At 35.9% G+C, this 24,344-nt stretch overlaps 2 protein-coding genes and 2 long non-coding RNA genes across 5 annotated transcripts in view; 1 reads left to right on the forward strand and 3 right to left on the reverse strand.

Moving 5' to 3' along the window:
• LOC107572311 (uncharacterized) overlaps positions 1 to 1,291 on the reverse strand; it is a 9,950-nt gene extending 8,659 nt beyond the window's left edge. The window contains exon 1 of the long non-coding RNA XR_001607324.1: positions 1,282 to 1,291. This is a non-coding gene — a long non-coding RNA (uncharacterized lncRNA). The remainder of the gene's footprint in view (positions 1 to 1,281) is intronic.
• Positions 1,292 to 2,406: 1,115 nt separating this feature from the next.
• Positions 2,407 to 5,640, forward strand: LOC107572309 (E3 ubiquitin-protein ligase TRIM39-like). Its single transcript, XM_016258734.1, has 6 exons — positions 2,407 to 3,295; positions 3,382 to 3,476; positions 3,651 to 3,882; positions 4,045 to 4,192; positions 4,928 to 4,954; positions 5,102 to 5,640. The coding sequence occupies exons 1-6, from the start codon at positions 2,642 to 2,644 to the stop codon at positions 5,638 to 5,640; spliced, it is 1,695 nt and encodes a 564-aa protein (XP_016114220.1). The 5' UTR covers positions 2,407 to 2,641.
• Positions 5,641 to 14,470: 8,830 nt separating this feature from the next.
• Positions 14,471 to 22,687, reverse strand: LOC107572307 (protein-glutamine gamma-glutamyltransferase K-like). The gene is made up of 8 exons (XM_016258731.1): positions 22,643 to 22,687; positions 21,312 to 21,419; positions 19,852 to 20,029; positions 18,895 to 19,033; positions 17,699 to 17,891; positions 17,420 to 17,573; positions 15,208 to 15,492; positions 14,471 to 14,658 (listed from the first exon to the last, which is right to left on the reverse strand). The coding sequence occupies exons 1-8, from the start codon at positions 22,685 to 22,687 to the stop codon at positions 14,486 to 14,488; spliced, it is 1,275 nt and encodes a 424-aa protein (XP_016114217.1). The 3' UTR covers positions 14,471 to 14,485.
• Positions 22,688 to 23,309: 622 nt separating this feature from the next.
• The window catches only part of LOC107572310 (uncharacterized), a 10,039-nt gene continuing 9,004 nt past the window's right edge, over positions 23,310 to 24,344 (reverse strand). For both annotated transcript variants that reach the window (XR_001607322.1, XR_001607323.1), the window contains exons 2-3: positions 23,734 to 23,819; positions 23,310 to 23,495 (exon numbers count right to left, since the gene is read on the reverse strand). This is a non-coding gene — a long non-coding RNA (uncharacterized lncRNA). The remainder of the gene's footprint in view (positions 23,496 to 23,733; positions 23,820 to 24,344) is intronic.

Consider the following 24,344-nt stretch of genomic DNA (forward strand, 5'->3'; position numbering starts at 1 on the left):
ATATATATATATATAGGGTACAACGGGGCTAAAGGCCCACCTTAAGAAAAAAATGTGCCATTCACTGCGCCTAAAATGTATAATTGCAGAAAAAATATATACGTAGTATTGAACATTAATGGAGCAACAGATTTTGTGTGAAAAATCATTCAAGTTGTTTATTTTGTTTAAATATCGTATAAATGTATGAGGTGGCAAGAGGGGCCATTTACCCCACACACGTGATAAAAGGCTCACCAGCATGGGGTAAAAGGCCCATGGTATGATTTTTTTAAAATAATTTCTAAGTTAATACTTGTTCAAAACAATCACTTTAGCAAAGTGTGTACTATTTTCTGCATATTTTGAAAAATAAAAGTATAAAACATTTTTCCAATAAATATGCTGTCATTAAAATGTGTTAATATAAAAAATATATTTTAAAATACAGAAACAAAATAGTTTTAATAAGTAAAGATTCTGAGAGTATTGAAGGAGATCCAGTAATAATTGAATATATATTTACAGTAGTAACAAAAAATTATATTTTATTATATGATATGATTAATATCATGTTTTTAAATATGATGGTTTCATTCTAAACATGGTGATTATCTATAATATGGACACCCAACATAATATATGATATTTACCATCTGAATCTAACCATGTCATGTCAACAAATGGAAAAGTCAGCCATCTATTAATTATCATGTTAATTACTGTGCGCCTTTAGCCCCAACAGCAGGGGCGCTTTTTGCCCCAAATACCATACATTTACATATTCTTTCGTTATTTAAAAACTGTTGCTTTAATTATCTTAAACAAAACTGAAAATCATAAAGAAGACCTTTGTCTCAAAATATATGCATTAATTTTAGCGATTCTCATTTGCTACTTAAATCTACAACCTTTTTAAAAACATAAAATATTAGATCAAGTAAGCACAGAATCAACTTTGCACTGCTGCGCGCGATCGCGTCAAAGATCAGACAAATATACACGTGCATCTTGAAAAACTGATGTTTTGGAAAGTGCTATGCCATGTTTTTGTGCCATTTAGTGGTTTAGATGAAAATAATATCAAAGGCACCTTTTACCCCGGGGCGCCTTTAGCCCCATTATACCCTATATATTCAGCTGAACAAATACTTAAACTCAAATGGATACCTGGACAATTTTCAATCTGGTTTCCGACCGCATCACAGCACTCATTAAGATAATAAATGATATTCGCTTAAATTCTGAATCTGGCAAAATATCAGTACTGGTACTACTAGATCTCAGTGCTGTGTTTGATACTGTCGATCATAACATACTACTAGAGAGACTGGAAAACTGGGTCGGGCTTTCTGGGATGGTAATCAAATGGTTCAGGTCATACTTAGAAGGGAGAGGTTATTATGTGAGTATAGGTGAGCATAAGTCTAAGTGGACATCCATGACATGTGGAGTTCCACAAGGCTCAATTCTTGCACCGCTCTTGTTTAGCCTGTATATGCTCCCACTAAGTCATTCGAATAGTTCGTTTTCCTCCACGGCATAAATGGATATGGCGTTTTTGTGAGCGTTCCCAGTAATGCCAACCAAATCTATCGCTAGCCCTTCTAAAATCGCCTACCCTACCTTTAAATTAACAGATAACCAGAATGAATACCGATTAATGATATTTGCCACTTCTCTTGTTAAAAAAAATAGCCTAAAAACAACACAGATATTCTAAAATTGTATTACATTATTTGCACACTCACCACCAGGAATGAATAAGGACCTGTTCCATATGGATGATTATGGGCGGAGCTGCTGTATGACATTACTGCAGGTGAGTGAAAGAATTCAGTGAATGTGAAACAAAAAACAGATGTGCTGGAAGCTTCTTCAACAAACTTTTTATCTGAACACAAACTATTGATCACATATGATATACACTCACAGGTAAGTGAAAAAAATTTAAGAATTAGTTAAGCATTTAATATCATGAAGCAATATTACCAGAAGCAGTATTTAAATTTATTAAAAGTTTGCTTGACGTGGACTGTAATGTTGAACTTTAGAGACTTCAGAAACAGGAAGTAGGCTACTTGAACTACAGACAAAACCAAAGTCTGTGAAAACTGCTTTATAAAATGAAAATGACATCTGATGTTTAGAGGATCTTTATTTGTTGGGTTACAGTATTTATTTGAAAAACATATTCTTGACAACTTTTTAAGGCGTTCGCTGTAAATAACCTTTTGATATGCTGTTCTGCCTCTGGTGGCGTAGCCTAGCAGTTAGAGATTTGGAATAACTGATGCACGAGTACTTAGTTACTATATTTAAATATTATTTTAAGGAATTTGTGCCTACTCATCACAAAACAGAATACAACTTCCTGGAAAAAAACATTGTACTTTGTACTCCTTACAATCTCATTTAGACTTTTATTTATCAAATAAGGAAGTCTATAATACCTGATAAAAGCTATCTATTGCATTCCCTTTCATCTCAATGGCAGTTGCTTGACTTGTGCATGACACATAAATACACAAGCTGTCATCTTTGCTCATGAGCAATGCCTATATTTTGTCAGTATACATGGCTACCTGTGAATTACTGAATTGTGTTTCTTGGGCATACAATGGTGTAGTTACGGCATCAACTAACAGGGGCTAAGTGGACCATGCTAACCAATGAAACTTTTAGCCTGTGCATAAAAATAGTACACTTTTTGGAATTATCCAGAAATGTAGATGATATATTGTCATTACGTATCTTTTCAGTCATGACATCCTCCAGTGGTGCACTAAATGAGGAGCTCCAGTGCTCCATCTGTCTGGATGTGTTCACTGATCCAGTCACCGCTCCATGTGGACACAACTTCTGCAGAACCTGCCTGAACAAGTGCTGGACAAACACACAGACCTGCTTCTGTCCACTCTGTAAAGAAAAGTTCAGCAGAAGACCTGATCTCAAGATTAATACAACACTCAGAGAGGTTGTGCAGCACTTTAAGGAGAAGTTTAGTCTACAAAGATCTGAGGTGTTGTGTGACTTCTGTGATGGAAGAAAGCAGAAAGCCGTGAAGTCCTGCCTGACGTGTCAAAGCTCTTACTGTGAGACTCACCTGGAGCCTCATCACAGAGTCCCACGTCTAAAGAAACACACACTGATCAACGCCGTGGAAAATCTGGAGGATTATATATTCCAGAAACACGAGAGCCCTCTGGAGCTGTTCTACAGAGATGATCAGACGAGGGTGTGTCTGTCCTGCACTGAAGGAGACCACAGGACTCACAACACTGTTCCTATAGAGGAGGAGAGTCAAGAGAAGAAGGCAAGAAATACAAACAAAACACTTTGTCAGAAGATGGAAATGTAAATTCAGTGATAAATGTTTCTGGGTTTTTCTGTGTTATATAGAATCAGTTGGTTCAGACACAGACAGACGTGCAGCAGATGATCCAGAACAGAATGAAGAAGATTAATGAGATCCAGCACTCAGTAGAGATGAAAAGGCTGAGTGGAAAATAATTACAATTAATACTATTATACATCATAATATTTTACTCTGCTCAATTAAAGTGCTGATTTTTATTATTTTTTTAATTCACATATTCCTTGAACTATCCTTTAAAAATATATGTGAATATATAATAAATGAATCTGCTCATTTATCTTTTTCATCAGAGGAATATAGATAAAGAGAAATCAGCCAGTGTTAAGCTCTTCACTGATCTGATCCGCTCCATTGAGAGATGTCAGTCTGAGCTGCTGAAGATGATGGAGGAACAGCAGAAAGCAGCAGAGAAACAGGCTGAAGATCTCATTAAAGAGCTGCAGCAGGAAATCTCTGATCTGAAGAATAAAAACACTGAGCTGGAGCAGATCTCACACACTGACGATCATCTGCACCTCCTACAGGTCTGTCAACATCTGTCTCATCACTGAGAATGAAAAACATTACAGAGTACAAACACTGTTTCCAATCCTAATGAGCTACTTGACCATTTTTAGAAGTCTTTAGAAATCATACAGAATAGAACAAAAGAGTAATGTATTTAATAGACATCTCTCCTGCTGTAGATGTTCTCATCCCTGTACAGTCATCAACACACCAATAACTGGACTACTATCAGTATTGACTCTGATGTGAATGTGTTCCCTCTGCATAGAGCTCTGACTCAAATGAAAAAAACTCACGAGACATTAAATGAACAACTCTGTCAAACAGGTATGTGAACATCAAAAATACAGTGTATAGATATTTATGGTCTGTATTTTTTTTAAAGAAAATTCTGGGATCAATCCATTTTAAGGATCTGTGCAGGATCTGTCCATTTAAGGATTATGTGCAGGTGATTGTCACACAGAAAATTCATTAGTCTCTGAAATGTAGGGGTTCGGAAGTTGCACTATTGCACTAATTGGATGGGTGCGAAACGCAGCAGACAGTTGGTTAGAACTGAATGAGATGACTTTTAATTGAAGACACACCAAGCAAGACTGTTCTCAGTACTGATTAGTTATGTACAATTAATATATGTGCGCGACTGATGCTGCTAAAAGTAAGCTACTAATGTCGAATTTTAGGATTAATTATTGTAACTGAAAATCATATTTAGTTTAAATTACATTCTTGTTTAGTGTTGTTGTGTTATCCTTTTGTTTTTTATTTTGTTTTATCTTTCTAGAGTAAATGCAGCAATTTTATGGTTGTATGAAAAATGTGTATGATTGTAAAAGGCTGTATTTCAAAGTGTTAAAAAAATAACAATAAAATACAAATATTATGGGAAAAAATAAATACGTTTACTGTAAACTCACTGTGCATTTTGTTTTACAAATTGATGGATGATCCACATTTACATACCATTAATTTGAGAGATAAACATTCAACCTGGAACTGTTCCTCCGAATAATTTATGTTATATTGTAATTAATATTATATTGTCATCTTTTTGCACAGGGTTGAGGTGGGCACGCAAATATGCAGGTACAGTGTTAATGACCCAATTTTCTTGAATACACTTACGATACTTTATTAATCTGTAATTATATATATATATATATATATATATATATACATAGTACAAACATCTTTGTTCTGAAGTTGATTGATAATGTCTGATCTCTCATCTAGTGGATGTAACTCTGGATCCTGTTACAGCGCATCCATATCTCATCCTGTCTGATGATGGAAAACAAGTCAGCCTTGGAGATATTGAGCATGACGTCCGAAATTCCCCAAAAAGATTTGATGTCTGTTATTGTGTTCTAGCAAAGCAAGGATTCAGTTCAGGCAGATTTTACTATGAGGTGCAGGTGAAGGGAAAGACTGAGTGGGATTTAGGAGTGGCCAAAGAATCCATTAACAGGAAGGAGATAAACACAATGACTCCAGAGAATGGATTCTGGACAGTGGCTATGATAAATGAGAATGAATATTTAGTTTGTGATGATCCAGTGGTTGCTTTCCCTCAGAGAAAGACACCTGAGATTGTGGGAGTGTTTGTGGATTATGAGGAGGGTCTGGTCTCTTTTTATGACGTGGGTTCCAGCTCTCATATCTACTCTTTCACTGGTCAGACTTTCACTGAGAAACTCTATCCATATTTAAGCCCATGCCTTAATGATGGAGGTAAAAACTCACGCCCAATGATAATCACACCTGTCAAATAAAATGAACAAATAAATTCCCCCCAAATATGAAACCTGTAAAAGTTATCTATGCATGTGCTTTTTTTTTTTTAAAGGATTGCACAAAAACACAAATGAATCTGTACACCAAATAAAACAAAAATGTTTTGAATGTAACAAGGCGGATGTAGTCTACGATCCATTATCAAATCAGATTTTACTGAATAATTTAAAAAGTCTTGTGATAAGAAACAAAAAGATGTTTTAAATTTGTATTATAATGACTTGTTCAAACATTACTGTTTCTTTTGCTATAGATTTATTTTACATTTAAGAATAAAAGGCAATGCTAATTGGCGTTAAAGTACCGAATCAATAAGCAGAGTAACACAAGTAGTAAGAGTAGTACAGTTAAAACCTTAATGATACCCATCCCTACAGTCTTCTATTGGTCACACGTCTTCAAGTGATACAAATTCACAGGACAGAGATCACCAAACTTGAACTCTGGAATGCTTGGGCCCCGAAAGATTTTAGTCTAGCCCCAATTTTTTTTTTTCAAATGTAGAACTGTCCAGAAGTTTAGTTGAATTGTGTTAAGTAAATGTTAGCTCTTTAAGGTATTATACGGCAATAATCTATATTGGTTCATTGGGAGGGAGAGTCCCATCCATACCCAGCTGATGTTCATTTAGCCTACTGAAGTGGTGTCCAGGAGGTATTCTTCTGCAACTATTTGTTGGCAATACAATGGTTTTTTTTCATTAATAATGAGCCACAAACAAAGCATTCATCTAGCATTCAGCAAAAAAAAAAGTCTTGGCAACAAATTATTTTTTAAGTCAGTCTAACAAGTTGAAGACTTTTACAGTCAATTTGATTGTTAACTCATGTTTTACTCTTGCATATTGTCATTGTAGTCTTAGGCTACTTTTTTCAATGAATTTTAATGAATATACAATGAATTGTATTTATTTATTATGATTTTTTATTAATTGTTTTTTTACAAAATTTTCATTTAATGATGTTTTTAGTAACAAGGTTCGGGAAGAGCACGATCAGATAATCAGCCAAGCTCAGGTGGAGCTCGTCTAGTTGATCAGCTTAATTAGCATGATATGTACAGTATATATGCACACAGCCAACTCACCTAAGTCCCGTGACAGTTTTCCAGCATTCCTCCTCCACCCCAATGCCTCACTCTTAAACTATTCTCATCCCATACTAGGGATGGGGGGAGTTCTCTGGGTTCGTGCTGTATTCCAAGCTCAGAGCCCTCCTTCAAGACAGCACGCCAAATACTTACTATTTGCTAAATCTTATTATATGTAAGTGCAAACTTGTGAATTTAAAAATGAATTGTATTTATTTATTATGATTTTTTATTAATGGTTTTTTTACAAAATTTTAATTTAATGATGTTTTTAGTAACAAGGTTCGGGAAGAGCACGATCAGATAATCAGCCAAGCTCAGGTGGAGCTCGTCTAGTTGATCAGCTTAATTAGCATGATATGTACAGTATATATGCACACAGCCAACTCACCTAAGTCCCGTGACAGTTTTCCAGCATTCCTCCTCCACCCCAATGCCTCACTCTTAAACTATTCTCATCCCATACTAGGGATGGGGGGAGTTCTCTGGGTTCGTGCTGTATTCCAAGCTCAGAGCCCTCCTTCAAGACAGCACGCCAAATACTTACTATTTGCTAAATCTTATTATATGTAAGTGCAAACTTGTGAATTTATTTTTAACACCTACTCCAACATAAAATTGACCTAGGACCTCCAAATGTCTAGAACCGTCTCTAAACAACAGCAATGCTGCTTAGTACATAGTTTAACAGCATGTGGCCAGAGGTATAAATACAGCATGTTTCCAATGTGTGTTGAAACTGTGTATGGCCCCTTTAAGAGATCGCCGATCTCTGCTTGCCTGTTCGCATGTGCGTGACCAGAATAGCCATTTTGATATAATCCGATGAAGCAGCCGAGTGCCATGTCGTGGTGTTGGCATTGGGACGATTTATTATGAAATTATGCTGTTTTTCTGGGTAAATATTACTGTGAAACCTTTCTTTGATATCCGTGGGAACCAGAGACCTGTTTGTGTGAACTTTTGATGTTTAATTCTCGGTAGATGAGATCGGTTCGTGTGTGATCCGTGTGAACCTTGTGTCGGGTATAGTGGAAATTTCCAGTGTAAGTTCAGTATTTCTTGTTCAATTCGTGTGTTACTATCTGGATCTGTACAAATGCTATCAATCCTGTTAAAACGCTTGTTTTAATGTTTAACAATGTATGTTCATGTGAAAAATGTGGTTATTGTGAGAGAAAAGATGAGATGACTTTATTAATGTGTTTCTTTTATCTCTTCTTTGTACCATAGCACTACCGTATTCTTTACTGTGTCAGTACCTTATTTTTTGCCGTGTTTGAATAAGGTTTCAGTATTTTGGTGAAGCAAAGAAAGGATTCTTTCATACTTCGTCTATATGGCCTGGTCAAGTGTGTAAGATAACTTTTTGGTTGTGCTCACTCCAGAGTAATTTATTTGGGAGTGTGTGTGTGTCGTACTGGTTTTCAACCAGTGTTTTTCTGTTATTAATCACTGTCTAAGATCTTGTTTTTTGTTACACCGGAATTGGTGAAACATTGCGTTATTATTTGTTTCTTCCTGTAAGTTTTCAGTGTAATTACACTGTGTAATTATTATAGAGTAACTTTTGAAGAATATTTGGAATTTAGTAATTTTCTTATTTTTCCTATTGTCTTGCGTATTATTATTTTATTTTTTGCTCAGTGGTGTTCCTGCCGACCGCTGTAAATTATTTTAAGTAAAAAACAGCAGTCAGATAAAACCCCTATACAAACAAATTAATCTGCCGTGTGTTTCTTTTTCCTGAACACCCGGTTACAAGCATAAAGAGGGTGCAATTTTCATTCAACGGAACTGCACATCTGTTTTAGACGCTTCTTCCTCTATGTGCTCTTGAAGAATTTAAAAACTGCCAGAGCTAAATGTATCTTCAACTGATGTTGCTTGAGATATTAGGAAATATGCTGAAATCAGTCAGAAGGTGTGTACAGAGAGAAGTTGAGAGATTTAATTAGCAGTCAGTCGTTTCGTACACTAAACAGTCGTTTCGCGCCTTGCTTAAATATTCACTATATACACAAATCAACTGCTAGTGGATGTGAAAGAGACAAACTACTAAGCAAAAAGAATTGTTTATTTCTTCAATAAATATGCTTATTTTTCAATAAATATAACAACAGTATATATGGATTTGAAAATGTCTCAGTTACGAGATGCTGCATTGCAACGCTATGGAAAACACTATCAGGCCAATTAATTGGCAAATGACGCTTTGCACCGCCTTTCGAGGAATACAGCATGCATTCCTCTTGATCAAGGGTGGCTAACGTTGTTCCTGGAGAGCCACAGTCCTGCAGAGTTTTGCTCCAACCTTGATAAAAACTCACCTGCCTGTAGCTTTCCAGTAACACTTAAGACCTTGATTAGTAGGTTCAGGGTTGGAGCTGAACTCTGCAGGACTGTGGCTCCTCAGGACCGACGTTGGCCACCCCTGCTCTAGTGGAATTGGCGCAAACACCTAGAGGCAAAGCCAAACCAGGCACCTCATAGGCTCTAAAAATAGCATCAGTCACCCAATGTGACATACTCAGCTTAGTGAAAGGTACGCCTCTCTGTTTTGACTGCTGAAACACACAAAGAGCTGGTTAGACTTATGCCACTGGGTCATGTAGTCAACGTAAGCCTTAAAAGCCTTTACTGGACAAAGCTCATGAGGTCACACAACACTCTCAGGCTCAGTACTGGAGGAAGAAAAGGCCTCCAAAACCACTTACTGAAAGCGAAAAGGGGTCAAAGAGACTGTAGGGACATAACCTGGCCTAGGTGGTATCAGACCTTAACCAGGCCAGCAGCAAAGTCCATACAAGGGCTGACAGAGAGAGCCGAAAGATCGCCAATCCTTTTAAGGGAACATAGGACCAGCAATAAAAATGTTTTGAGAGTCCGAAGCTTATCCGAAGTTGGCTCCAATGCCTCAAATGGATGCCCTGAAAACCCTTCCAGGACAATAGGCAAGTCCCAGGAAGTTATTCGAACAGGGCGGAAAGGCTAAAAGCAACTCTTGAATGATTTGAAACCACCTTCCTTGTATCAAGTACTGACATGGCAGACAAATGTCATGAAATGGTAAAAACAATATTAAAGGAAGCAAATTACCTGATGGAATAAGAACATCATCATCGCTCTGTTGTCCCTCAGTTGTGTTTTCTCTCTTCATCATCTTCCTGCAGTCCAGCAGTTTGCCTGAGCACATCTTCTGTGGCATCTGCAGCATCTGCTGTTCTCCAGCGTTACAGTGAGGACCCAGAGACTCTGTGGAGGTTTGATGGCTGGATCCATGACTGTCACACACACTCTCCTGAGCGTCAGTGGAACAGAGTAAAGTGAGGCTGAGCTCTGAGTCCTGTGTGTCTCTGGATCTCTGTTCAGAGAGTTGATCTCTGACGCTCCAGACTAAATCCATCCCATCAGTCACACACAACCAAACCTTTTCCAGCTCCTGAGAAACACAGAATCACAGGGACTTTCACTTTATATAACAACTGTTTCTCTGAAGGAGACCATTTTAAAGAATAAATAACTGTTGGCAGACTGGATGTATGAAAATAAAGAAACTATTTTTAGATGTCAAAAGGACAATACGGACCATGGTGCCCTAGAAGCTTCTTCTTGTTCTGGTAATACTGACACTAAATCAGGTTTAATGTACATCTATATAAACACTGCAGTCAGAATTCTCAATCAGATTATATTGATTCAGACTGTAGGATCTATGTCTCACAACAGACCCACCTACATGATGGAGACACACATCAAACAAAGGACCCTTCCCTTTTCCTCCGCATTCCAAAGGAAAGAGACAAGATTTCTTCTGGCAATCGTTGCTAATCATTGAAAGTATAAAATTATCAGAGCATAGAATCACAAATAGTAGGTTGTATGTTGTATATATATGCTTGACGTGTTTCATGTAATCGGTGCAACTTTAACCAGTGTTTAATTACCCCTTTTTAGGAGATAAGGATATTAAAATGTGTAATATGTGAAGTTTAATCTTGAACGAATGAGAACTATGAAACTCAGAACTCCGTTAACAGACTTTCCTTCCTCTGAAACTGTATGTTTGTGTGTTTTAGCTTAAGTTTATGTAATCTAGAATAGCCAATAAATTTCATGTTTCATTTATAAATACTCAATTGTCTGGTGTCATATAATTTCAGTGTCAACTCTATTGCCAAAAGATCCTTGCTTGCTGCCTAGCTCGTAGCTTACTCATAGTAATTACCTCTCTTAAGAGCTGACAAATTATCATAATTGTATTTCACCCGTGGCCAGGGAGAATACAAAATTTACATATTCAATTAGTAATATACACTGACATCAACTTCTCGCTGGCCGAGTAGCTGATAAGAGTGTAAACTATCAAATTTAGAAGCAATTCAAATCAGGTTGAATTAGGCTCTTCAAATCCGAGTCCTATCAAAACCTGAATCAATAATAATAATTAATTCCCTTACAACTGAGTTAAAATTATTACAAGACTGCGCATGTGCCAATGCTTGATTTTACAGATATGCATGTTGATTTTCATTAATTAAACAAGTTCGGTACTGTTTTGGTTCACTGGATATAAAATCATATCCTGAAGTAAAACCAGTTGAAAACTGAGGAAGATGTTGCAATCCAATCAATTAATCAATTTGAGAAGTTCACTTGAAGTCAGCAGAAAGAAAAGAAAAACCGCAAAGACAAATGCACACAGTCATTCAGGTAAAAGAATATGAGAATCTTTATCTTGTACAAACCTCTCAGCTGACAGATTTCTGTGATGAAGCAATCAATATCCAGCATGGACAGACTTCTTCTTCTTTAAATTTTATTGGTGGTTGGCACACACATACATATATATACCTTCTCCTTCCCCCCTATATATCTCCATTAAATTCTTTCACTTATCCCAGTATTTTTCAAATAATTCATTAGGAGACTATGTATTTCCTTAGACATTGTTTTTCCTAGCAGATTTCCCACTGTCATGTTTTGTTTTCCAACTTGTGTTTCTAACTCCCTTCTTTCTTCTTCATACCTTTTACAATCTAATAAAATATGCTTTACGGTCTCTTGTGTGTTGCAGTGGTTGCAAAAACCAGTGGGGTGTTTTCCTATTCTCTGTAATGTAAAACTCAAACCAGCATGACCTATTCTAAGACGTGTAATTATCTTTCCTTCCCTTGGATTCCTGCTCTGCCTAATACTATTTAAGCCTACTTGTTTTTGTATGTTATACAGATGTCGTCCAGTATCAGTTTTGTCCCAGTATTCTTGCCATATTTTGCTTGTATGTCCCTTAATAATGGTTTTTGTATATCAACTGTTTCATGCTTTATTGCTCCTCTTGCCAGAATATCTACAATCTCCTTTCCTTCCACCCCTACATGAGCAGGAACCCAACGGAAGGAAACATCCAGCCCTTTATCATACAGTATTAAAAGTAAGTTGAATATATATATATATATATAATAGTTGAAGTCTACATGATGTTTTCCAGATTGAATACTAGATAGAGCAGATAAGCTGTCAGAAGCTATGATTACATTTTGGTTCTGTTTATTTCCTTCCAGCCACTGTAATGACAATAAAATTGCTAAAAGCTCTACTGTGTACACCGATAAATGATCTGCTGTTCTTTTTTTAACTGCTATTTCATAATGCGAAATGGAGAAAGCAGCCCCAGTACGGCCTGTCTCTGGCTGCTTTGATCCATCTGTAAATTTATATGAATAGTTTGTCTTGATAAAGGTCCATGTAATTTTGAACTATCATCCTCTGTGGCATTATTTTAGATTTTTCTTTTAGCATGGACAGACATATATTATTTCATTTAAGACAGTTGGTTTCTTCTGAATTGTGAGCACTGTGTGTGAACTCCTTTCAAATGTAGTGATGTCCGGTTCGCGAAGGAATCGTTCTTTTGAACCGGTTCTTTTTAGTGACAGTTCGCATCTCGAATCAGCACTGATCCACAATTTTCTAAAGTTTCTCACTTTCAAACATTTCTTATAGTCCCTACGACTCGAAATAAACCAATATCCCGGAGTATGTGTTACTCTTGTAACTCCAGTAGCACTGAAATATGCAGTGCAGACAAGTGAGCTGCTGCTGCCTGCTTCGTTTTGTTTACAGCTGATCTTAATCTACAAAATAGGGCATTACCACCACCTACTGTTAGTATGGAGCAGAAACACCCTTAATCTCTGGAGGCATCGTGTTTTCTGCTCCTCCAGTATCCACAGTGAACCCCACACCGTAGAGCGAAGAAAGAGTACGCACTATATTCTAAGTGTATATTTGACATACAGGTGCATCTCAATAAATCAGAATGTCATGGAAAAGTTCAAACATGTTTTATACTCCTGTGACCTCTTTCTTACTTTAGTGATTTTACCGGTGGGTCTACTTCTGTGCTGCCGAGACGCATTGAATTTCATAAATTCAATAATTTAAACTAAAACTAAATTTTAGGATTTGCGCAATTATATTGTTCAGACACAAAAATGGAACAAAATCAATAGATCTCAGCTCGATAAATCAATCCTGATAGCACACGTACATCATGGAGAAGTCTATTTGACATCTGCAAGACGCATTTTGTAGAGTGTTTGCTCATCTACAATATGTCTGTTGGATGCTTCTCATCAGATGTTTACAGACGTACACTCATACAGTGACTAACAGAAAATAACCATATTCTGCGTGAGATAACGTGAACATTTAGCCCGCCCTGCTGCAAAAAAAAAAAAAAAACAATAGACATGATCACAGAATTTGTAATGGATTTACTGGTTATAATGGGAATTGTACTGGTTTTAATGGAAACCATAATGGTGCCTATTGGTCTCTACTGGTCGCCTTATAGTGCTACCTGGAAGTCCTCACATTTTCAACTTTAAAAAAAAATCTAGGATGAAATGTATATGAATTTTAATACGACTTCATGAAAGTCACCATAAAATGCTACATTTCCAGATAATTGTGCATGTTACTTTGTAAAGAAATTACTGAAGACATTTTCTTTCCCATCTCCAGCTTTTAACATGGAATTACATGTACAATTGTGTGATTCTTGATTTTTCTTTATATAACAGCATCTGAATAAAGACAATATTGCTTGTGAATTAAAAAAAAAATTAACTTGCCGCTGCTGAACGTGACGCAGATTTGACACGCATGCTCATAGTTTTAATCACGCTTTAATATGAAATGATACAGGCAAATCGCCTGCGTTAATATGCTAATTTTGACAGCACTAGTTATGATAATCACAAATCAAGACTAGTGTCTCATTGCCGTACTGTGAGGATGAGGTCTGGTGTGCGCAGTCTGAAGTTCAACTGTGTAGCCAGAATCTGTTTGGTCTGATTGACCCGACCGGTGACCGTGAGCATCAGAGCGCCCTGGTCCACCAGATGGTTCATGTACTCGTTAAACTGCAGAGTCCAAGGAATAGTCTTGGCTGAAGGGAGACAAAGGAGCATGACATTAATGACAATGATAAAACAATTATAATGAGAACTATTTTTTCTGATTAACAGACATCACAGCAGCTGGGTTATTAGGTTATATGGCTGCTATTACTTTAAGAGCTGCCGCTGCTGAACGTGATGCAGATTTGACACGCATGCTCATAGTTTTAATCACGCTTTAATATGAAATGATACAGGCAAATCACCTGCGTTAATATGCTAATTTTGACAGCACTAGTTATGATAATCACAAATCAAGACTAGTGTCTCATTGACGTACTGTGAGGATGAGGTCTGGTGTGCGCAGTCTGAAGTTCAACTGTGTAGCCAGAATCTGTTTGGTCTGATTGACCCGACCGGTGACCGTGAGCATCAGAGCGCCCTGGTCCACCAGATGGTTCATGTACTCGTTAAACTGCAGAGTCCAAGGAATAGTCTTGGCTGAAGGGAGACAAAGGAGCATGACATTAATGACAATGATAAAACAATTATAATGAGAACTATTTTTTCATTTTGCACAGAACTCAACTACAGGTCTCGTTGCTTATTGACTGCCCATAAGAGTGACCTATAGGTTATGTTAAATTTTTTCAATACGTGTAAGAAACACAATGTTTTCACCGATTTATTTTTTTAAGTCTGCAATGAATGTTCCATCGCCCCCACACTCACATATGATTTTAATTAGTAAATACATATCAGGTCAGTCAGATAGTTCAAGATCCTGTTCATGAACACTGTTCATTTGTCACTGGAGAAGTACCCTGAAAGGGACAACTTTATATCTTGTTTGCACCTAAAACGTTCATTGTAGTACCTTAAGAGTACATGTTATGACTCTAAGGTACTAATATGCACCTTTTAGGGGTAAGGCACAATTTGTTGATTAAATCGGAATATCAACTGCAAGCATGTCTCATCATTAAGTGATTTTTGACAAAAGCAGCTACTGATTCAAACATTGTGATGGGACTGTCAGACTCCACTCACTCTCTTGCGGTTTTAGGTCAATAGGAATCCGGTCCTTCTTCACGGTGTCTTTCAGCACTCCAGTGTAGTACATGACCATCACCTCATACAGCAGACTGGCCGTGCGCTGCTTTGAGCTTGTGTTCTTCAGGACGATGGAGAGTTTGGCGTCTTCACCGATGCGAGGTCCTGCCCCATCCATGACGATCTCAATACTCACGTCATTGACGGTGGGCGACGGATACAAAGTTGGCTTGGAGCCGAAACGACTGGCCGTTTCCACAGCTATGCGCTCCTCCTCTGAACCTGATGGACATGAACAGACAGTAAAGAGGAGTGCGAGTTGCTATATTTTATTGTGTCAATGTCAAAATCAAACCTTCACCCTAGCTGTTTTGTGTTCATCTGCTTCTCCTATTTGCTCTTTTTACATTGACTATCACTCTAGACTAATACAATCATATACAACAATAATTTCTCAAATATTTATTACAATATAATAAATTTAACATTCACTTCAATGGGTTCTTTCAACTTGAGCGTTATCAACTGAATTGCAGTGATCAAACTATTTAAAGCAATAGTGAATTAAGCTACAAAGTCGATCGTAATGCACAATGTTCCCATCTAACATGTATTTTGAGCTGCAGCTTGTCATATTAATGGAGTTTCACTAGTAAACCGGTTACCTCGCCTAAATATGTTTGTAGATTTGTGTTGGATATTTCGGGTTTATCTTCGGAATGGAGATATTGATCATATTTTATTAGTAGACACTGTATACTTTTTTAGCTTATTTCAATTAATCTCAAAACTAGTGAGCTAAGCCAGTAGTACTACAGACAGTGTCGAGTAAACATGGCTGCAAGTGCAAAAGGCGGAAGAACAGACAAACCAATTCAATTGAATGAGTAATTTATGCAGGAACCGCTCCAATTGATTCAAACCCTAACTCGTGACTTTGGTAATTGATTTCAAGCTATTTACTATCAAAAACAGTTTAAAAGAGCTATTCATTTTCAAATTTTGACATTGCTTGCAATGAAAAGCACGTAGTGATCGGAACATTTCGAAACTCTGAATCAGTTAAATCATTTCATTGCAAAATTATTCCGTTTCGAAGCGCTCCAATCGGATCGCATATCGCAAATCATTTAAAGCTCGAATCATTTAAATCCTTTAGATCGGAACTTTGGAGTGGGTTCATGAATCTTTTGAGTCAGATCGAGACAACATGGATCACAAATCATTTTGATCGGGACTTCGGAGCACTTATGACGAATAATTTGATTCAGACTTGGACTTAGGATCGTGTATAGCAAATCATTTGATTTGCGTCGAAACGAAGCGGGTTCGAGAATCATTTGCTTTACATTGGAACTTAAGAGTGGGTTCGCAAATAATTTTACAAATTGAAGATTCGTGATACGTGCTCTGAAGTCCCATACTGAAATGTTGGCTAACGAATCATTATTCAGATCGGGACTTCGGAGCACTTATCGTGAATCTTAACTGATTTCTTGTGCTCAAGAAATGTTGTGTGTTGTGCTCAGCTTTCAAATTCTGTCCATTTTATCACAAAATTCAAACAATACATGCCAGCCGCTCTTAAATGTGGTGTAACACATCACTGTGGCAGCTTCAGTTTCAACGGCAGCATGGAGCGCGAGTATCTTCCACTTTACAACTTATAGCGCTTAATAAACATGAATGAACATTGGAAGGTTGAAAGATACAATACAATACAGAATGTCACTCAATTTATCTCAGGAAAAATACTCAGTGTTCACAGTTAGCTATAAAACACTAGAGATGACCATATTTACTGTTAATTATGTGTATGTTTGAATAAATTTGTCATGAAGACAATTACGTGTTTATGAAACTACCATATGGGCAAGTGACCTTTCAGAAATGTCAGTTGTATTTGAGAGTAATAATTATATCTGAAAATTAATAAGCAGTTGAATGTAATAGTTGGGATTCATTTTAATGTCTAATATTATAGCAATGTACCAAATGAGACGGTTCACAGTATATTTTACAGCATTAGGTGGGAGAGATTTTTTTTCCTCAAGAGAAATCAAACTATCGATATAAATATCGGCAGATATCATTCAGAATTTGCATGAAAATAAGGAACAATATCCATTGGGAGCATGTCTATAATGCCTTAAAATGCTTTCTAGGAAGGCAGCTCTAGGTTTTGGGCCAGATGTATTTGTTTTGTTACCTTCTGGATATTTGTAGAGGTGTGTGATGTCCACGCGTGCATCAGATCCCACAGCTTTAGTACTGATGTGCTGACCGATGGAGTTCTTCTCCACATGAACCTGACTCAAACTCCCATCAGGTTTCTTCTGCCAGTAGATTCTATCACTGTTCACCTGAGACGGACAGTGAAACCAATTCAGCCATTCAGTAGATGTTTTGACTTCAAATTAAAAGTGCAAAGTATGAAATGTCATCAGACACAAATGAGGGTGAAAAGAGGTTTGTATGAAGCGCTCACTTCGGCAAAGACAAAAGGAGTGTCGAATTTCAGGTCGACTTGTCCGTTGCGGACGGCGGAGACGGGGGTGGGACCGCAGCGGTATGAACCCTGGCTAAGCTCTTGAGGGGTCGCGTCCACCACCTGCCACCCACCGTTACCCGCCGGGAGGTCCTGCCGGGTCATCCAGGACTCGTTCCACACGTGGAAGTTCCTACAGAGAAACACCGCCAACATGAGTTTATTGTTAGTCGCCAATTTACAAAAATACACTTGAACAGGCATCGACTAAAACAGGGATTGAAACTCTTTTTAAGAAATAGACAGTGAAACGAGGCCCTTTACCTTCAGAAAATCATGACCATCAACCTCAAACTAAATACTTTGAGCATTTTTTCTTCAACACTGATTTGTGTGATTTTGTGTTGTTAAAATATATATTTTTAAAACACACAATTAAATAAACATAAAAATCAAATGCACAAAATATATTAACATTAAATATTAAATTAAAAAACTGATACATTCTATATTCCATGAAATTCCAAGAAATAAAGCTATCCAAAACTAGTTATTTTTCATGCTAGGTTAAGTTTTTGTTAAACATTAGTTTATTAAACATATTTATTGGTTTCCCCCAAAACAGTTCTACCTCTAATACTTTGAAAACAATAAAGGGGCACTAAAGTGTTATATACAATTTTATTTTAACGTCATTAATATATTATAGTTTTTGTAAACATTTGGAATTTTTTTCCCCATTTTCATTTTCCGTTTATTTAAAGTAGTTACTTTGTGTTTTGTCATGTTGTATTAGTTTTTTTTAAACAGGTCTATACATTTGTTTTATTTTAAAAAAAAATATTTGTATTGTTCATTATTTATCTAGTTATTTTGGTACTTAAAGTTAAACTAAAGGAAAATTAGAAATGTTGCCCTGGCAACTAACTGAAATAAAATAAGTTTGTTATTTCTTTAACGTTTGTTTTATTTCAAGTGGTTTTAGTTTTAGTTAACTATAATAACCCTGGCGCCATATTAATGTAAAGTGTCAGTAACGATTGCTGTATTTGAGAACTGTCACTAATGAAAATTTTATTTAAAATTCTCCAAGCATAAATTTGACTGATTAGAGAGGCCGAGTATAACATGAACCTGACACTAATGACATTAAATGACAGTAAAAGGAACTTAAGAGATGATGGTTGTTATCATACCAGACAGAATCGCTGGTCTCATCTTTGATAAGCTCCAGTTTCTCATCAAGATAAATGTCTGTGGTCAAGGAAAGGTCTGTGTCGTGAGCAGAGCTGAAGTTGGTCACACAACGGGTGGGAATACCAAGACATCTCAACACTGAGAGAGAAATGGAAAAAAACATTACTAAAAGATCTATATAAACTGAACTGCAAGTGGTGCAAAAATTGCAAACACAGTGTTGGAGTTGCCCTGAAGGTCAACAGCGTAAAGACACTACAGGGGGGAAAGAAAAAAAAAATTCATGTTTTGGGCTATTTTGCTTCCATAACATGTTTCATTTAAGTCTAGTAAAAATAAAACATAAAATATACTTTTAAGTGTATATTTTATTGCACTTTATCTATTTGCATCTGTAGATTTCAATTGCAATGCATATCTTTCAAGAGATTTTTCCTCATTTCAGCAGCACTTACAAACACAAAACTTAGCAGTTTTATTCCTTTCTATATTCTGAAGGTTTTTAGCGATGGGTTTGTTCATATATCATTCACACTGGTTTAAGTAGCATTTTATTCCTAAAAACAGATATTTTTTTCTCTAATCTTTTACTGTTACTTTCAAACTTTCTGCCAAATTTCATAGGTTTTCTTGTTTAAAAAAAAAAAAAAAAAAAAACGGAATTCTCCTTTAGACTAGTGGAAGGAAAACATCTAAACACATGATTGTGTGTTTATGTTGTATCAGTTTATCAATTTGCGGCTGTAGATTTCAATTACAATACACACCTTCAAAAGTTCTCTCCATTTCAGCAGCACTTACAAATACCAAAATTAGCAGTTTTATTCCTCTCGATATTCTGAAGATTTTTACAGAGGGGTTTGTTCATATATCATTCACAGTGATTTTTACTCCTAATAACATGGTGAAAGTGTTATTTTTCTGGCTGCTGACAGTGATAACATATCCAAACGTACCGGATGTGGTGACTCCCGCATAGACCCAGCACTGGCCAAATTTGACAGGCTTCCCCAAGATTTTGTAATACTGTCTCAGGATGTCGCCGCTGCCGCTCCAGGCGGTGGGAGTCGTCCCGCCTTCAAAGCTGTCTGACCAATTACCCATCAGCACACCACGGTCATCATTGGAGTTCACCTGTCACAGAAGAACAGAAAAGCTCTTCAAAAAGGTACATTTCATCTCTTGAATCATGCATCTTACTTTTCTGTTCCTTCTTAAAATGTCAGGAAAGATGCGAGAACGCAGGAAATGATTCAGCCAAATGATTATGCGAAAAATATTGTATAAAGACTGAACTGTTGTTGTGGACATTATTTAATGATGCATAGTTTTTTTTTATATATAACAATAGTAAATCAAAACTAATTATCTTTTACTGTTATTTTTATACTTACTGACAAATGTTTTTATGAAAAGATCAAGCAGATTTCTGTAAAAGTAACTTCTAAAAATGTACTTCAAAATGTTCTTTATTGACCTTTTTTTAATTCAATTTACCCTATTGTTCAAACGTTTGTTCAATAAATTTTATAAAAATATATTAATACTTTTATTTAGCAATGATACATCAAAAGGTTTAAAAGTGACAGTAAATTTTCTATTTTCTAAACGATTTCTATTTCGCATAAATACTGTTCTTTTAATCTGTGAATCCTGAAAAATATTAAACGCATCACGGTTTCTACTAAATATTAAGCAGCACAACTGTATTCAACATTGATAATAATCAGAAATGTTTCTTGAGCAGCAAATCAGCATATTAGAATGATTTCTGAAGACCATGTGACACTGAAGACTGGAGTAATGCTGAAAATACAGCTGCGCATCACAGAAATACATTACATTTTAACACATTCTCACAGAAAACAGCTGTTTTTAATGTATTTTTATTTAAATAAATGCAGCCTCGTTGAGCAGAAAAGACTTCAAAACATTAAAAACATCTTACCGACTATACATTTTTAAACAGCAGTGTGTGTATATTTATAATATCATTATTATACTTTCATCACTTAACAGCTGTTATTTCACAGTGTTGATGTTGTAGATTGATTATGTAAGAAATTCGTAACAAATCTTAAAAAAAAAGTGAGACTGCAAAGGTAAAAATGTGACTTGCAGTTCTATATCCATTAATTCAGAAGTGTAGAATTAAAGGACATATCTCTACACTAATGATGTTTGGAACTGTGCCAGATGAGACCGAGGAGAATGTGTTTCGATGAAAGAGAAAGCATGTGCTTCTGTAAACAAACAAGCACCGGCTCTGCTGTTCAACATGTACGGTCTTGAAAAAGATAGATTCCTCTGAACCTAAAACTACCACATGCTGTCGACTGTAATTCACCTTCTCAAATCAGTGTCATATTCATGATTTCTTATGAGCGTATGTCGATGTCATGTGAATGCGACTCACCAGAGCAGAGACCATTCTGGACACGATCACTGGATCTCTCCATTCGGTCATAGCGACCTGACCCTTCTCCAGCAGGAACAGACACGCTTCCAGGATGTCCTGCTCAAACTGATCAAACAAATGAGAAATAAATCTAAAAATAATGGAACCGATAATAATGAAAGTAATATTCATAAAAACAGAATAATAAATAATCATAGAATCTGATTGAAACTGATAAAAAGCATATTAGCAACAGCAATAATAATAATTAAAAAAAGCCAACAACAGCAGCAACAATAATAATAATAATTAAATTATAATAATTGAACTATAGATAATAGAATCTGTTCAAACTGATAAAACAATTGCATAATAATAATAATAATAGCAACAACAACGATATTAATAACAGAAATAATAACAGTAACAGAATTACAGATGGTAATAGAATCTGTTCAAACGTATACAACAATTGCAAATTATTAGTAATAATAATAATAATAATAATAACAACAACATTATGTTTAGTGCTATAATAAGCGCACATCGAGGGAGTATTATCCAAAAATAGCCGTTTAATAATAAATCCATGAAAAATCGCAAACATAGCTTTCACAATTGTAAAGCAAATAACCAGCAGACAACAGAACAAAACAGGGATTATATATAATGGGTCAATTAATAGGACACACCTGAAACTAATGCAACTGAGGAAACTAACGACAAGATCAGAAAGTAGAGAGACAATAACTAAACAGGGCAGGAACAGAAGAAAACACAAGAAAAAGTCCATAACCATGACAGTAGAATTGTATAATTATCGAATCTGTTCAAACTATTGCTAAATAAATAAATGAATGAATTAATTAATAGGGATGTCCCGAGCCGATCTCAAGGATGACCATATGTTGCAATTATTCTGCTTATTGTACATAAAAAAAATACAAGTTTTATATCAGCAGTCCCATATTCATAATTTCATAATTGTGACCACACAGTTCGTTTACAATGTCTACCATTGTAATGTTTACATCTACCAATGTCTTAATATAGTGTGTGCATAGAGAGAGTGTGTCTTGTGATATAATATTATATAGTACTTTTACTCTGCACAACTCTGTATAGATTGGATTAATTTGAATAACTTTAATGTACCTGAAGTGTGCACCAAGCATACATTCCTATAGGAACATACAAGTATCGTATCGGGACTCTGTATCGGCAGATACTCAAAGTTCAATGACTTGGATCGGATCGGGGGCACAAAAAACCTGATAGGGACATCCCTAATAAATAAATAAATAAAATTAATTAATTTCACGCTCTACAATGGAATTGTGTTTCCACACCTGGGCAAAATTCCACGTTCTGGCTCCAATTTGCTGCTCAGTCATTTTATAATTTATTACTTTTAAATGTCTACATAGTTTTTATTCATTTTTGTTTCAGTTTTAGATATTTTAGTAGCTACAGCAAGTTAAACTAATGAAAATGAGAAATGTTGACTTACCAACTATCTGAAATAATATTTTATTTTACTCCAGTTTGTGTCATTTCAAATTATTCACGTTTTTTTAACATGTTTTTATTTAATATGCAATACCCCTATAATACCCCTGATTTTGTAATCTTCTGATGCCGATTTCAACTCTGCTCTTCTGTGAGTTTAATGGTGATTTTGATTCTAAGAAAAATGTTGCTCAACACGTCCCTAGATCTAATTATGCAAAGAAACACACTATCAGAGGTGTGTCCGGTGGGAATGAGAAGGATGGAATGCAGTAATCGTGAAAAATATTCACTAAACAAACTCAAAACAAACAGCAAAAAGTCCAGGCTTGAGTCTGTCATCTGCGGAGATGTTTGACTTATTAGAATGTGTCAAACGAAGATACTCACGGATCATTTTAAAGGTGAAATTAGTCATTTCTGAGCTCCTTGTGAGATTAAATGGAACAAACAAACAAAAAAAGACTTGTCAAACAGGTTGTGTGAATGCAGCTCTCTCACCTAACTTAAGCAGCAGCTGCAGTTTGTCTGATTTCGGATTGAAGGGTCTGGAGAACTCGACCCACATCTGGAAGGTCTGTCCTCTGCGGACGATCAGCTTGTCGCTGAAGAAAGCATCTGTGTGATGCTCGAGCCGGTTCTGCCCATCCTTGGATTTCAGGAGATCGACCGAACGAACTATCAGAAGCTTGTCTGAGAAAGAAAACGTTCAGATATAAACGGACCCAAGATCACCCAACTTAGAGCATCAAATCTTAGTGTATTCCAGCAATAGTGGACCCAAATAAAATGCCGTTTTATACGTTTTCATTCTTTTGCACAATGAGGTTGTGTTCATTTATGCATATTTTAAAGATAAAAAACTTTTCTAAATTAAACTTGAACTTGTATTTTTTAAATGCAAATGAGCCTCCCTCTTTTTCCTTCTCACCTGAAGCAGCTGATGTCCCAGATGCAGACGGGGTCGTAGGACCTCCAGTGGTGTTGGGGTTAGAACTAGACATTTCTACAAGCAGCCTGAAATATATAAGGGAATAAATAAATAAAATGTAAAAGTAGTAAATCAATAAATTCTAATAAAAATAAACATTTCAACAAAATTAATTAAATAACATACATTAATAAAAAGTCAAATGAATTCAAATATAAATAACTATTAAATAAAATTAATAAATAGAATTACAATACATGAACGTATTCATTTAAATTGCATATCCTTCCATTTAATATTAAATAAAATATTAATAAATAGAATTAAAAATAAATAGCTAAGCGGCTGGTTTTATACACCGTTTTATTAATAAAACCGTAGTGAAAATTCATTTTCTGGCTGTAGACTATCTTCTGATTTATGGAGGGATAAAATGATTCAAATTCCCTTTGACTCTGATATGTCAACAAAATGGAAAACATTTTTTAACCTGGCTTTATCCGAGATTTATTTTCTAGAAATCTATGCAAGTTAGTGCACATTTAATTAGAGAATGCATTATTTGCGTTCTTAAAGGGGTCATATGATGCGATTTCAATTTTTCCTTTCTC

Source organism: Sinocyclocheilus grahami, unplaced genomic scaffold (assembly GCF_001515645.1).
Source record: "Sinocyclocheilus grahami isolate Dianchi unplaced genomic scaffold, SAMN03320097.WGS_v1.1 scaffold1733.1, whole genome shotgun sequence".
Taxonomy (NCBI): domain Eukaryota; kingdom Metazoa; phylum Chordata; class Actinopteri; order Cypriniformes; family Cyprinidae; genus Sinocyclocheilus; species Sinocyclocheilus grahami.